Source organism: Macaca nemestrina, chromosome 19 (assembly GCF_043159975.1).
Source record: "Macaca nemestrina isolate mMacNem1 chromosome 19, mMacNem.hap1, whole genome shotgun sequence".
In the NCBI taxonomy this organism is placed as follows: domain Eukaryota; kingdom Metazoa; phylum Chordata; class Mammalia; order Primates; family Cercopithecidae; genus Macaca; species Macaca nemestrina.
In genome coordinates, this window is record NC_092143.1 from 58687146 (window position 1) to 58703291 (window position 16146).

General features: G+C 33.2%; 1 protein-coding gene across 12 annotated transcripts in view; it reads left to right on the forward strand.

Moving 5' to 3' along the window:
- Positions 1-16146, forward strand: part of LOC105498394 (coiled-coil domain containing 178) — a 506590-nt gene that overhangs the window by 133795 nt on the left and 356649 nt on the right. For all 12 annotated transcript variants that reach the window (XM_071085481.1, XM_011770472.3, XM_011770477.3 and 9 more), the window contains one exon: positions 5974-6127. In XM_071085481.1, the coding sequence (XP_070941582.1) occupies positions 5974-6127 (154 nt within the window). The remainder of the gene's footprint in view (positions 1-5973; positions 6128-16146) is intronic.

Here is a 16146-nt window from a genome sequence, read left to right on the forward strand (position 1 = left end):
CATTTGTTTATTTATGCTTTTGTTGCCTGTAATTTTGAGGTCTTATTAATAAAACTTTTTCCAGGACAATGTGTTGAACCATTTCCTCTGTGTATGTGTGTGTGTGTGTGTGTGTGAGAGAGAGAGAGTGTGTGTGTGTGTGTGTGTTTATACTAGTTTTAAAGTTTTGGTTCTTACATTTAGGTCTTTCATCCATGTTGACTTGATTTGTGTAGAGGGTAAGAGATGGGATCTATTTTTATTATTCTGTATATGGACATCAAGCTTTTCAGAACCATTTTTTGAAGAGACTGTCATTTCCCCAAAGTATGTTCTTTCTGTCTTTGTCAAAAATCAGTTGGTTGTAGATATGTAGATTAATATCTGGGTTTTCTATGTTGTTTAGTTGGTCTGTGTATCCATTTTTATTGCCAGCACCATGCTGTTTGGATATAACAGCTTTGTAGTCAGGTAGTGTGGTACCTCCAGCTTTGTTCTTTTGCTCAAAATTGCTTTGGCTATTTGGGGTTTTTGTGGTTCCATAAAATTTTTAACTTTTTTTTTTATTTCTATGAATAATGTCATTGGTATTCTGATAAGAATTGCATTTAAACTGAGGTTTTTTTTGGTAGTATGGTCATTTTGACAATATTCTTTCAATCCGTGAGCTAGGATATCTCCATTTTTGCAGCCTCTTCAATTTCTTTCATTAGGGTTTTGTGGTTTTTCTTGTAGAGGTCTTTCACCTTGTTGGTTACATATGTTCCTATTTTATTTTTTTGTAGGTATTGTAAATGAGATTGCCTTTTTATTTTTTGGTTATATCTTTATTAGTGTATAGAAACACTACTGAGTTTTGTGTGTTGTTGTTGAATCCTGCAACCTTATTGAATTCATTTATCAGTTCTAAGAGTTTTTTTGGTAGAGTCTTCAGGTTTTTCTATATACAAGATTATGTTATCTACAAAGATAGACAATTAGACTTCCTTCTTTCCAAAATAGACGCTGCCCTGTATTTCTTTCTCTTGGCTAATTGCTCTGGCTAGGACTTCCAGTATTACGTTGAATGAAAGTGCTGAGACTGGACATCCTTGTCTTGTTCTAGTTCTTATATAACAATCTTTCAGCTTTTCCCTCTTCAGTATGACATTAGCTGTGGTTTTGTCATATATGGCCCCTGTATTATGTTGAGGTACCTTTTCCTACACCTAATTTATTAAGAATATTTTTTATTATGAAGAAATACTTAATTTTATCAAATACTTTACTTGCCTTTACTGAGATGATCATATGGCATTTGTCCTTTATTGCGTTGATGAAATGTATCACATTTATTGATTCATACATGTTGAATCATTCTTGACTTTCTGGGATAAATCCCACCTGATCATGGTGTGTTATCATTTTGATATATTGTTGGAATCAGTTTCCTGGCATTTTGTCGAAGATGTTTCTATCTGTGTTCATCAGAGATATTGGTTTATAGTGGTTTTTTGTTGTTGTGTCCGTGTCTAGCTTTGTATCAGGGTTACACTGGTCTTGTGGAATGAGTTAGGGAGAGTTCCTTTCATTTCAAATTTTTGGAATAGTTTTAGAAGAACTGAAGTTATTTCTTCTTTAAAGGTTCAATAGAATTCAGTGATACTGGATTTTTTTGGGGGGAAGAGTTTTTGTAACTGAGTCAATCTTATTGTTATTGCTGTGTTTAGGCTTTCTATTTCTTCTTGGTTCAATCTTAATAGGTTGTATGTATCTACGAATTTATCAATTTCCTCTAGGTTTTTTATTTTATTGGCATGTAAATTGCTTACAGTAATCTCTAATTATACTTTTATTTTCTGTGGTGCCCATTGTGATAACTCCTTTTTCATTTGTGATTTGGTTTTTGGGTCTTCCCTTTTTCTCTTTGATAATCTAGCTAATGGTTTGTCCATTTGTTTATCTTTTAAAAAGCTAACTTTTTGTTCTGTGAATCTCTTGTATTTTTTAGTCTCGATTTTATTTATTTCTGCTTTTGATCTTTCTTTCTTTCTTTCTACTTATTGTAATTTTGGTTTGTTCTTGCTTTTCTAGGTCCTTGCAGTGCATCAGCAGGTTATTTTAAATCTCTCTAGTTTTTACTGTAGTCATTTACTGCTATAAACTTGCCTCTTAATACTTCTTTTTATGTGTCCCATAGAATTGGTATATTGAGTTTCTATTTTCATTTATTTCAACTAATTCTTTAATTGTATTTTTAATTTTTGTCTTCATTCACTGGTCTTTCAGGAACATGTCATTTAATTTCAATGTATTTGTATAATTTATTTATTTGTTTATTCATTTATTTATATTTTGAGATGGAGTCTTGCTCTGTCACCCCGGCTGCAGTGCAGTGGCACAATCTTGGTTCACTACAACCTCTGCCTCCTGGGTTCAAGTGATTCTCCTGTTTCAGCCTCCTGAGTAGCTGGGATTACAGGTGCATGGAGCCACTCTTGGCTGTTTTGTATTTTTAGCAGAGACAGAATTTCACCATGAGCCAGGCTGGTCTCAAACTCCTGACCTCTGGTGATCCACCTGCCTTGGCCTTTCAAAGTGCTAGGATTATAGGCATGAGCCACCATGCCCAGCCTGAAATATGATTCTTTATTAGACTGATACCTTGTAGGTTTTCAAGTGAACCACTAGAGTTCACTCTCCCATATTTGAGTATGTGGGATTTTTTATGTGTCCTATCTCAGTCTTGATAAGTATGCAGGTCTGTTTCATCTAATATTTTGCTTTTTAAATCTTTATTCATAAATAATTGTAGACTCCTAGGAGTTTAGACACAGAGTCTTGTGTACCCTTCTTCCAGCTTCTTCCAATGGGAGTATCTTGTATTGTATATACTGCACTTGTTGTCAGTATTAAAACCAGGAAATTGAGATAAGCCTAATCATTTCATGATTTTTTACATATTTTCATGTATGTATGTATGTGTGTGTTTATTGTTATTTGCCATTTTATCTCGTATAGATTCAGTAACTACCACTACAATCAGAATACAGACTAGTTTCATTTCCTATGCTGCCGTTTTTATTCATACCAACTGTCCTTTCTCTGTCTCCTGACAACCACTATTATTTTCTCTATCTCTAGTCTTGCCATTTTAAGAGTGCTATATAAATGAAACCCTATAATATTTAACTTTTGATTTGGGCTTTTTTTATTAGGCATAACGCATTTGAGATCAGTCTAGGTTGTTGAAGGTACTAAGAGTTCATTCCTTTTTTATTACTGAATGAAATTCCATTGTATGGATGTACCACAGCTTGAAACCATCTGCCCTTTGAGGGACATTTAGTTTGCTCCCAGTTTTTTGCTACTTTGAATAAAGTTGCCCTGGATATCAATGTAGAAGTTTTTGTGTGAACATAAGTTTTTCATTTCTCTTGGATAAATATCAAAAAGTGTGATTTTGGGGATGTATGTTAAGTGTAAATTTAATTTTCTAAAAAACTGCCAAACTGGTCTTCCAGAATGGCTGTACCACTTTATCTGAATGCCAGCAATGTATGAGAGATCCAGTTTCTCTACAAGAGAACACTAATTTTTTTTAAAAAAAAATTCAACCTAGACTAGTAAGTTTGTAGTGATATATCATTATGATTTTAATTGCATTTCCCTAGTGGCAAACTGTGATGTACATCTTTTTGTGTGCTCAATTGTTATTGAAGTCTCTTTTTCATACAGTGTCTGTTCAAATATTTTGCCATTTCCCCATTGTAATGTTTGTTTTCTTATGGTTGTGTGTACAGAATTTTTTAATTTTGAAAATGCAAGACTTTTAATCGGATATGTTATATGCAAATATATTCTATGTTTTAGTAAAGTCTTGTCTTTTTGTCTTTGAGGGTGTTTTATAATGCAGAAGTTCTTAATTTTTCTAAAATTCTACTTATCACTTTCTTCTTTTATTCATCATGTACTTGGTGTCACACACAAGAAATCTTGCCCTAATCGTGTAACAAAGAAGTTTGTTTTCTAAAAATATTATAGGTTTACAATTTATATTTAGATATATAAGCCATTTTTAGTTAGATTGTGTGTAAAATGTGAGATTTAGCTTGAGCTTCACTTTTTTTGCCAATGAATATGTAATTATTCCATCACCATATGTTAAATTACTTTCATTAAATTGATTTTGTAACTTTGTCAAAAATCAGGCATGTTTGTGTAGCTCTATTTCTGAGTTGTCTATGACCATTCCATTTATCTATTTGGCTATCCCTCTGCCAATATCACACTTTCTTGATTTCAGAGTTTGCATAGTAATTCTTAACAACTGGTAAGAGTGATTCTTCCCTTTTATTCTTCTAAATTTATTTGGATTTAGCTGATATAACAATGATGAAATTTAAAATAACAGTGAGACAAGCATAGTATAAACTGCTTTCCTAGAAAATCCCCAAAAGTCTGAGGAATTAGTGGCATCAACTTCATCAAGGAATTGGAATAAGTGAACCACTAAAATAATAACTCTTAAATTGCATGGCAGTAGGCAATTGTCCATCACTCAGGCAAAAATCCATAGTGTATTCTCTGGACTGGAGGCAACAGATAACACTGAGAGAAGAAAAATTAATTTCAAAAGAAATTAATACATTTTGAATGTTGACGCTACCTAACTCTCATTGCCTAACTGGCTTCTAGGATTCTGACAGGTTAAGTCTATACTCTGCAGACATGGAAATGTAAACAATCTTGTTCTTGCCTATTTGTTTGTTCCTTAAATTTTCATTTCTATAGTGAGATTGTAGATTTCAGTTTCCTTTGACCATGCTGCTGGAATCAGGGTTGGTGCATAAGAATCTGGGCCAATTCAATAAGCACACCATATATTTATTGGAGATTGTTCATATTCTCTGTGCCTTTTTCTATTGAATAATTTTTCTATTACATATTGACTTGTATGAGTTTATTAAATATAAAGTTTTACTTTTATATGGGTTTCAAATAAATCTCCTAGTCTACTATTTTGTTTAAGGTGTGTTTAAAAAGTTGTAATTATCTATATTATTTCCTGGTATTTTATGAAAATGGTAATTTTATCATTTTCTCACTGTTTTTTTTTTCTACATTAAACAACCATAACAGTATCTAAAGTAATTTTATATTTGGAAGATGGTTTCTACTTGTTAGATTAGATAAAGGACTGTGTGGTTCACAGACTAGCACTGGTCCTCTTGGGAGGGTCATATAGGAACAAATAACTCTTTGACTATTACTTCTTTTTAAAAAGTCCTGTGTTTTCCTAAGCTACAATTTCCTTTATTTTACCTCTAAGGCTGTGAAAGCTATAACTGCTTGGTCTTTTCAATTCTGCCTCCTCTTCTTTTTTTCTTACCTTTCCATCCCTGTATTACCCAGCTTCTGAATTAAAAGTGTGTAAATCTCTTACCTGAAATCAGATTCAAAGACAGTTTATTTGAAAGAATTTATAATTGATTTTTCTCTCAATTATGTTTTCCCTTGGAAACAATACTATTGATGACTTTTTTCCCTCACTATTTACTTAACATCTAAGTAGTATTTTTTAGAAATTGTCAAGTTACTTTGGGATGGATTTCCATTGATTCATACTGTTAAAGCTAATTTAAGTATTATTTATTTATTTATTTATTTATTTATTTATTTATTTATTTATTTTGAGATAGGATCTCACTCTGTCACCCAGGCTGGAGTACAGTGAATCAATCACAGCTCACTACACCCTCAAATTCCTGGGCTCAATCAATCCTCCCACCTCCACCTCCTCAGTAAATGGGGCTACAGGCATGTGCCACCATGCTTGGCTAATTTTCCATTTTTTTTTTTGTAAAGACATTGTCTCTCCATGTTGCCCAAGCTGGTCTTGAACTCCTGGACTCAAGTAATCTGCTACCTTGGCCTCCCAAAGTGTTGGGATTATAGGCATGAGCCACCAAGCCTGGCCTAAGTATGATTTAAAATATATTTTTTTCTACCTAGGAGAGAGATGTATCAACTTACCAGTCTATATGATCATTACTCTTCATCAGTGATAAATGTTAATACTAATATTGAGGAGAAGGAAGAGGAAGTGACTGAAGCAATAAGGGAAACAAAGTCATCAAAAAATGAATTACATTCTCTTTCAAAAACGGTGAGTTTTTCATATTTAAAAATAAAAAATACTGATTTTTGTTTTGAGTTATAAATAGCAAACTTTTTGTCAATAAATAGCAATTGGCCAATTTTTAAAATATTTAGCCAATTTGCCTATATTAGTTTTCTATTGCTGCCTAACAAATTACCACAAATTTAGCATCTTGAAACAGCACTCATTTATTATCTCAACCTTTTCCTAAGTCAGAAGTCTGGGCACAGCATGGCTCAAGTGGTTGCTCTGCCCTAGGACTGGCAAGACTAAAATCAGGGTATCAGTAGCCTGGCATTTCTATCTGGAGACTCCAGGATAACACTATTTTTAGTATACAGGTATCAAAATATCAGAATAGACCCCTATAAAGATGTCCAATTATTATGTGTCAATTAAAATAAAAACTGAAGAAAAACTTCAAACAAAAACTTATTCAGTTTTTGTTTTAATTGACACATAATAATTGTATATTTTTATAAGGGGTCTAATGTGATATTTTGATACCTGTATACAATCCGTAATGATCAAATCAGGGTAACATTCAGCATTTCTTTGTGTTGGTAACATTCAAAATCGCCCTCTTCCAGGATTTTGAAAATCCTCATTGAAAATATAGAATGAATTATTATTAACTAGAGTCACTCTACAGTGCTAAAGAACACTAAAACTTACTTGTCTTATTAAGCTATAATTTTTTATCTCTTATCCAACCTCTGTCTATGCCCCCTACCCCCTACACTTCCTAGTATCTAGTTATCACTGCTCTACTCTCTGCTTCTGTGAGATCAACCTGTTTAGCTTCCATGTATGAAGGAGAACGTATGGTATTCATTTTTCTGTGCTAGGCTTATTTCACTTGACATAATGCCCTCCTGTTCCATCCATGTTGCTGCAAATAACAGGAATTCGTTCCTTTTTATTGCCAAATAGTATTCCATTGTGTATCACATTTTCTTATCTACTCATCCGTTGATGGAAGCAGGTTGATTTCATATCTTAGGTTTTGTGAATAGTGCTGCAATAAATGCAAAGGTGTAGATATCTCTTGGACATACTGATTCCTTTTTCTTTGGATATATAACCAGCAGTGGGATTGTTGGATCATATGTAATTCTTTTTTTAGTGGGTTTTTTTTTTTTTTTTTTTTTTTTTGAAGAATCTCCATACTGCTGTGATCTCCACTCCACAGTGGCTGTATTCATTTATAGTCCCACCAACAACGTTTAAGAGTACCTTTTCTCTGCATCTTCAACAGCATTCGTTATTTTTTGTCTTTTTGATACTACCCATTCTAACTGGGGTGTTCAGTTTTGATATGATTTAATTCTTATGGTTTGAGAACTGAAGCCTTTGTTTCCTTGGCAGCTGTCAGCCTGAGATCACACTCAGTTTTCAGAGGCTGCCTGCATTCCCTAGCTATTTGTTCCCTTCTTCTCTAAAACCAGCAGTGGTGTGCTCCTGCTTGGAAGCATCTGACCTTTCATTATGACTCATCTTTTCTGAAGATGAAGCTTTCTTTTCCTGCCATATCTCATTCACTGTTGTATAAGAACATAATAGATAAAATAAATAATAGGATAGTAAAAGGAAATAATATATAAATTATTATGCCAATTTGCATTCCAACCTGGAGTTAAAGACATTCTTCTCTACAATAAGGCTTTTTAATTGTACCTCATTATGGTTTGTTATTAGTTATTAATGGAACTGAACATTTTTAATGATTTTTGCGGGGTGATTTGTATTTCCTTTTCTGTGAAAACCTGCTCATGATTTTCCTGCTATATACTGAGTGTCATCTCACTGATTTGTAAGAATTTATATATTGTGGCTACTAAATATTTTCTAGTTACAAATGTTAAAAATATATTTACCCAAACTTTTTTCATTTCTTTATGGTAACTTCTGATGAAAAGACATCTCAGTTTAATGTAGTATCAGGTATAAATACATTCCTTTGTGCTTTTTCCTTTTGTGAACTTGTTTAAGAAATTGTCCCACTCGTGAGATTATAAAAATATTTTATGTCATTTCATTCTCAATGTTTCTGAATTGTGCTTTTAATGTTTATGTGATAGTTTTAGATGAAACTATGTTTAGAATGTTTAAAATTGAGGCTTATTTTTCTCACTCTGCCTTCTGTTTACAAATTTGGAATTAAAAAGCTATTTCTACAATTTTTGGAATGCATATTTCACTTGCCAGATGTGATGCATAATTAATATGAAATTAATGTATGGGTGTAATGTGAAGTGAGGTTCCAGTTATTTTTTGTATAATATATAAAACAAATTGTTACAATGCAATCTTCTGATGGGTTTTGTTTATATATCTGTAATCAGTGCTATCTCTCTCCCACATTAGGTTTTTCTGTTTGTGTGGATCTTTTACCATTCACTTTTTACTTTGATCTATTTGACCATCTTCACCTGAATGAACACTCCATGTCAGCATCACTAAAATTCCATAATGGGTGTTAATTATCTGTGATAGTGAATCCTCTGATCTTATATTTTCTTTTGAGTTCTAGGCTTTTCTTGATTCTTGCTCTTCCATATAGGTTTCAGGATTATCCGGGTCATTTCTTTAAAAATTTTTGTTGGAATTATGATTAAAACTGTATCCACTTATGGAATAATTGAGTAAGAACTCTAGTCTTTATGATAGGGACTTCTAAACATACCCATGACCTATCTCTGTTTATTTGAGTTGTTTTCCCAAACTGAACCTTAATCAGTGTTCTTGGAACTTTCCAAAAGGAAAACTGTGTCTTTGCAAAATCAGACAGTGATGAGACAAATTAACCCTTCCATCTTCATCTAATGTTAAAGTTATTTTTTAAAATTGATTTGTAATGTGATCCTGATATGTTTATAAAATTGGTCTATATGATAGAAATAATTTAAAATTTATTATGGTTTAATTCATGTTCTAATATATGGGTAATTTGTGTAAATATTTCATTTGACAAAAATGTTTTCTCTGATTTGGGGATACAATTCTAAGTAGATTGATTTAGCCATCTGTGTTAGTTGTGTTATTTAAATCTTTTATATTTCTGGTTTATTTTCTGACACTTCTATCAATTACTGTGAGAGATGAATTAAAATATCTCAGGGAGATAGGTTACTTTTCTCATTTTTCCTAATTTTTGCTTTATGAATTTTGAAGCCATAAGTTTAGAATGATTAGAGTTGAGCTTTTTTATTATGCTTTTATTTGCAAGGTTTGAAGTTATGAATTATTAATAAAGTTTGTGGAATGCATATTTCACTTGACAGATGTTAAGCATACTCAATATCTTTAACTTCTTTCTGAACAGTTTAGGGATTTTGTGATCCTCTCCTGACATATATTCAATTGTCCATCATTTTATTAATTTTCTTATCAAGATAATTTATTAATTTACACAATAGATGTTTGTTTATATTTATTCCCAGGTTAATATTTTGCACACAACTCTATCTGTGTGTTAGACTTTCCTAATTAAAATTCCTTTTATCTTTTTTAAAAAAAGTTTTGTTGTTGTTAGTTTTTTTTATTTCTTGGGATAGTAGTCTCATACTGTCACCAGGACTGGAGTGTGGTGATACGATCTCAGCTTGCTGCAACCTCTGTCTCACGGGTTCAAGTGATTCTCCAACCTCAGCCTCCCCAGTAGCTGGGATTACAGGTGTGTGCCATCATGCCCGGCTAATTTTTGTATTTTTAGTAGAGATGGGGTTTCACCATGTTGGCCAGGCTGGTCTCAAAGTCCTGACCTCAGGTGATCTACCCACCTCGGCCTTCCAAAGTGCTGGGTTTACACGCATGAGCCATCCTGCCCAGCCATTTTTATTATTATTTTTAAACTCTACCTCTTGCAAATAAGATTCAAGATTTGAGATTCTCAAAAATTTTTTAAGTTTTATCTTCATTTATAATGTCTTAATTTTGTTCTCATTCATGCAGTGTGGAGAATATTAACCTGAATTCATATGAGAATGACTTACACTGCTACATAGACAAGAGAGAAGGATCCAGAAATAGACAAGGGTGAAAACACTAAACAAAAACAAAAACAAACAAAAGAACCAACCCACTAAAGCAAAAACACTGGGCTGAAATACTAGAGGAGGAGGAAATGGCATCAATGAGAAGGAAGAACCTGATCTTAAATAGATAGTAGTACAAGTTTCTCTACATTTGCCCTTGTTTCTCTCTCCAGCCTCTTTCTTGCTCCCACTTTCCCTCTGACTCTATACTCTAACCACCTGAAACAACCTCAGGACAACAGAATGTGCCACATATTTTCATTCTTCCAGCTCTTTATAAATACTCTTCCCTCAAAATATAATGTCTGTTTGACTCTGTTCATTCTCTCAATCCTATCATTGTGTAGCTGAATTCTCTTGTTTTAAATCTCAACTTGGAAGGAAGAAAATCCTTGGTGAAACCATCTCTTAACTTTTTTCCTTCTGCTTTGAACTCTAACTACATTCTGCGTTTACCCCTATGCTGGCACTTATAACACTCAGTTGAAATTAATGATTAGTTGTCTACTTCTTAGACTGTAAGGTTTTTAAGGGCAGGAGATGCATTGTGGCTCTTTCTTTGTCTCTGTGTAATTTGTCTAATGCCTTTCCCATATTAGACAATAAATGTTTGTTGAATAAGTGAGTGAATGAAGGAATAAATGGAAGGAAGAAAGGGAAGGAGGGAGAGGGAAGAAAACGAAGGAAGGGGGGAGGGGAAGGGAGGAGGGAGGGAGGGAAGTAAAGGTAAATAGGAGGGTGGGGGGAAATCCTACACCTTGTGAGCCTATAAAGAACTTGGTGACCTGGAGTGTAGAGAGTAGCCATTCACAGAATCTTCGATAATTTAAAACAATGCCTGTAGCTTTCCCAGGGATTACTATAAAAGCACCAAGGAAGTACAGCATAATCAATAAAAGTTTTAAAAATATTACATACTATTGACAAATAGTTGTTACCTCAGTTTAATAATCATGCTGAAATTTGTCTACATCTATAAAAATATCAACATGAATAAAATTTTCAAAAAGGGAATATTTATCCAGTAAACCTACAATCAGTTTTTTATTTCTTTGATCATCTCTAAAATGACAACGCTGGCCCTCCTCAATTTGATGTTATAACACAATGTTATTTATTCATTCATTCATTCATTCATTCATTCATTCATTCATTCAAAGACAGAGTCTGTCTCTGTTGCCCAGGCTGGAATGCAGGGGCATGATCTGGGCTCACTTCAACCTCCGCTGCCTGATGTAAGTGATTCTCCTGCCGCAACCTCCTGAGTAGCTGGAAATAGGTGTCAGCCACCATACCCAACTAATTTTTTGTATTTTTGGTGGAGACAGGGTTTCACCCTGTTGGCCAGACTGGTCTTGAACCCCTGACCTCAGGTGATCCACCCACCTCGACCTCCCACAGTGCTGGGATTACGGGCATGAGCCACCACCCCTGGCCACAAAATGTTATTTTTGCTGAGAAATTGGGTATATATTTATAAGGTTAGTGATATTTTTTAATTATAGAAATCATTTGGGGACTATCATGCATTCTAGAAGAGATGAGAAAAATGAAGTTTAGATATATTAATTTTTTCTGCATTTTGCTCATTATAAAACCTTTAAGTTAGATTTTCAAAGAGTGCATGTTAAGCACTCAATTAAAAGCAATGATGTGCATTATTGCCATGCATTATTTTTTGGTATGCAATTGAAACTTCCCAGTTCAAGAGAAAAATAAAAGATTTCTGCTGCTTAATTGCACATACACTTAAAATGATTTTTTTTTAAATTTCAAGACATTTTATGCTTTCAATTTAGAGTCTACCTCATTAACATACACTTTTCTCTAATTTGTGTCATTGGATCTTTGAAAACACTTTATTTCCTTTTTATTTCTAAAAACAATGGCTTTTGTTAGCCAGAAAACATCTTGAAATTGGCTAAGTGCATTAAAGTAATGTTGAGATAAAATCCTTTTTGAATGTAAAAGAAAGAATTTTCTATAAATCCCTTTCCCATGTTTACTTTACAGTCTACTCCCAAGGTTCAGAATTGTTTTTTAAGAAAATAATTTCATGATCTGCAACTTTTAGTTTCTTGTAATATAAAAAGGCTTTTATTTCTGATTTTATCAATTGATAATAAAAAGTGACTTTTAGGGATTTAGAAATATTTATGAATTTTATATTTTATTGACAATCACATAGACACACAAAATTATTTTTTAGTAACTTAGTTTTCATATAAATGTTGCATATAAGTGGATTCCTTCTGTATATTAGTTGGTATTTTCATAATTTTTGAATATTGTTTTTGTTCATAGAAAGCTAATTTACATTAACTTTATATATTAGCCTATATATTATATTGTATGGATCTAAACACTACAAAATACCCATTCAACTATGCCTTTTGATTCATACATTTGCCTTGAGAATTTTCAAATTAAGCAAATTCCTTCTCAAAAATAGATGAAACGATAGTTATTTCTAATAATAACAATTTATCAAATAGGAAGGCAGCCTAGAGAGGCTGAGTGATTGAGTGATTTTCTAACAGACACAAAGCTATTAAGTGGCAGAGTCAACCTACAACCCCAATTTTTGGACTACGAAAACAGTTGTGTTTCATTACACAATATTCATATATGTGTTTTGTAGATAAAATAGGATAAAATTCAGAAAACTACACATTGCTGGCCAGGCATGGTGGCTCATGCCTGTAATCCTAGCACTTTAGGAGGCTGAGGCAGGCGGATCACCAGGTCAGGAGTTTGAGACTGGCCTGGCCAATATCGTGAAACCCCATCCCTACTACAATATATAAAAATTAGCCTGGCATGGTGGTGCACACCTGTATTCCCAGCTACTCAGGAGGTTAAAAAAAAAAAGTATTTCTAGTTCTAGATCGTTGAGGAATTGCTACACTGTCTTCCACAAAGGATTATAAATCATGCTGCTATAAGGATATGCACACATATGTTTATCGCGGCACTATTCACAATAGCAAAGACTTGGAACCAACCCAAATGTCCATCAGTGACAGACTGGATTAAGAAAAATGTGGTACATATACACCATGGAATACTATGCAGCCATAAAAAAGGATGCATTTGTGTCCTTTGTAGGGACATGGATACAGCTGGAATCCATCATTCTCAGCAAACTATCGCAAGAACAGAAAACCAAACACTGCATGTTCTCACTCATAGGTGGGAATTGAACAATGAGAACACTTGGACTAGGAAGGGGAACATCACACACCAGGGCCTGTTGTGGGGTGGGGGTAGGGGGAGGGGGGAGGGATAGCATTAGGAGATATACCTAATGTAAATGACGAGTTGATGGGTACAGCATAGCAACATGGCACATATATACATATGTAACAAACCTGCACGTTGTGCACATGTACCCTAGAACTTAAAGTATAATGAAAATAAAAAATAAAAATCCACATTGCTAATTTTTTAAATAATAGGATGTCAACACTTTTTATGTGTGTATTTTGTGTGGCACATATATAAAATATTAAATGATGTCTGTGAAATTGACTTTTACTATCTTTTATTTTAAAGAAGTGCTTAATGTTATCTAAATGCTGATTTCAAATATATACTAATGGCCATGCTAAAGATTTTAAAAATATACTCTGATTATAAAAGCAGTACATAGGAATAGATGTTCATTTATAGAAAATGCTGTGAAGATGATTTTAGTTTCTCATTTGACCTATTGAGATGATGTATTATATTAATATTTAACCATTTTTAAATTCATTAGATGAACTCTGCTTGGTTATGGTTTATTGTTCTTTTAATTTACTGCTGAGTTTGATTTGCAAGGATTTTATTTAAGATTTTGCATCCATATTCATAAGTGAGTCTGTATTCCGGTGTTCTTAATTTGTGCTATATTTGATAGATGCTCTTATCAGGATTATGCCAGCTTTATAAAATGAATTTTGAAACCTTTCTTCCATTCTTATTACCTAAATAATTAATACATATTTAAATAACTTTCTCTTGAAGATTTGATAGAACACCTTGGTGATTTTTTTCCATTGTTTGAATTATTATTTTCTTTTTCATGGGCCACTGTTTTATTTAATAACATAATTGTCCTATCAGGCTATGTATTTCTTCTTGAGGTTAATGTTGAATTTTTAATGGCCCAGGAAATAATCTAAATGGATGAAGATTTCCAAATATATTACCATAGCATGACATGGAATGCTTGCTTCCAGTTTTGCTGTTATGTTGTTTCTAATTGTATATGTATTTTCGCTTTTTAAATTAGATTTAAAAATTTTTAATAATGCATTTAAAAAGAAAGGATTTTTAGATTCAATAATTTTAGAATTTTCAAACTTTTAATGTGTTAATATGTACTTTTATAGTTACAATTTCTTCCTTTTTTCTTTGGGCTTATTCTTTTACTTTTTACTTTTCACTTCCCTGTTTTTCATGTTTAATGGGGGTGTGTGTGTGTGTGTGTGTGTGTGTGTACATTCATTCTTTCCCCAACAGCTACAGTGCAGTTGCATTTCCTGATATTCTTTGTGGAAAATTCTTTGAAAGTTATTTCTGTCTTCAATTTCTCTCCTTGCATTCTCACATAAGATTATTCCAGTCAGGATCTGCCCTACAAACTCTGCTTCAACTGCTATTAATGAATCCTGTTTTCTTCCTTACAACCCTCAGAAAATCTGATGGGATTCATTATAGAAACTATGACATAAAGTTATTTTAAGGCATGTTTTGAAAGGCATAAATACTTAATGCTGATTCCTGAAAGTTTAGAATATACTCAAGCAAATAGAAAATATTGATCTATGATATCGCCATCCAGATGTAGTCACTGTTAAATTTTTTTTTGTATAGAAACACACAGGCCTTATAATATATAAAAATAATGATATTATATGCATACAGTAATTGATGGCATATTTCTTCTTTCATGACATAAAAACTTATTTCAATATTATATTTTACAATTAATTTTAAAGGCTTTAGAGTCTCTTTTTTAACTTTTAAGTTCAGGGATACATGTGCAGGTTTGTTACACAGGTAACCTTATGTCATGGGGGTTTGTTGTACAGGTTATTTTGTCACCCAGGTACTAAGCCTAGGACCCATTAGTTATTTTTTCTGATACTCTCCCTCCTCCCACCCTCCACTCTCTCACAGGCCTCAATGTGTGTTGTTACCCTCTATGATCCATGTATTCTCATCATTTAGCTCCCACTTATAAATGAGAACATGTGGCATTTGGTTTTCTGTTCCTGTGTTAGTTTGCAAAGGATAATGGCCTCCAGCTTCCACCATGTCCCTGCAAAGTACATAATCTTGCTCTTTTTATGACTACATGGTATTTCATGGTATATATGTACCACATTTTCTTTGTCAGGTCTATCATGAATAGGCATTTAGGTTTGATTCCAAGTCTTTGCTATTGTGAATAGTGCTGCAATGAACATATATACACATGTGTATTTTAACAGAATGATTTATATTCCTTTGGGTATGGACCCAGTAATGGGACTGCCAGATTGAATGCTGCATTTAGGTCTTTGTGGAATCACCACACTGTCATACACAACGATGAACTAATTTACAATCACACCAACAGGGTATAAGCATTCCTTTTTCTCCACAATCTCCCCAGCATCTGTTATTTTTTTTGGCTTTTTAGTAACAGCCATTCTGTCTCGTGTGAGATAATATTTCATTGTGGTTTTGTTTGCATTTTTCTAATGATCAGTGATGTGGAGCTTTTTTTCATATGCTTGGCCACATGTAAGTCTTTTAAAAAGTGTCTGCTCCTGTCCTTTGCCCACTTTTTAATGTGGTTACTTGGTTTTCTCTTGTAAATTTAAGTTCCTTGTAAATGCTAGATATTAGACCTTTGCTAGATACATAATTTGCAAAAATTTTCTCCCATTCTGTAGGTTGTCTGTTTACTCCGTTGATACTTTCTCTCGCTGTGCAGAAACTGTTTAGTTTAATTAG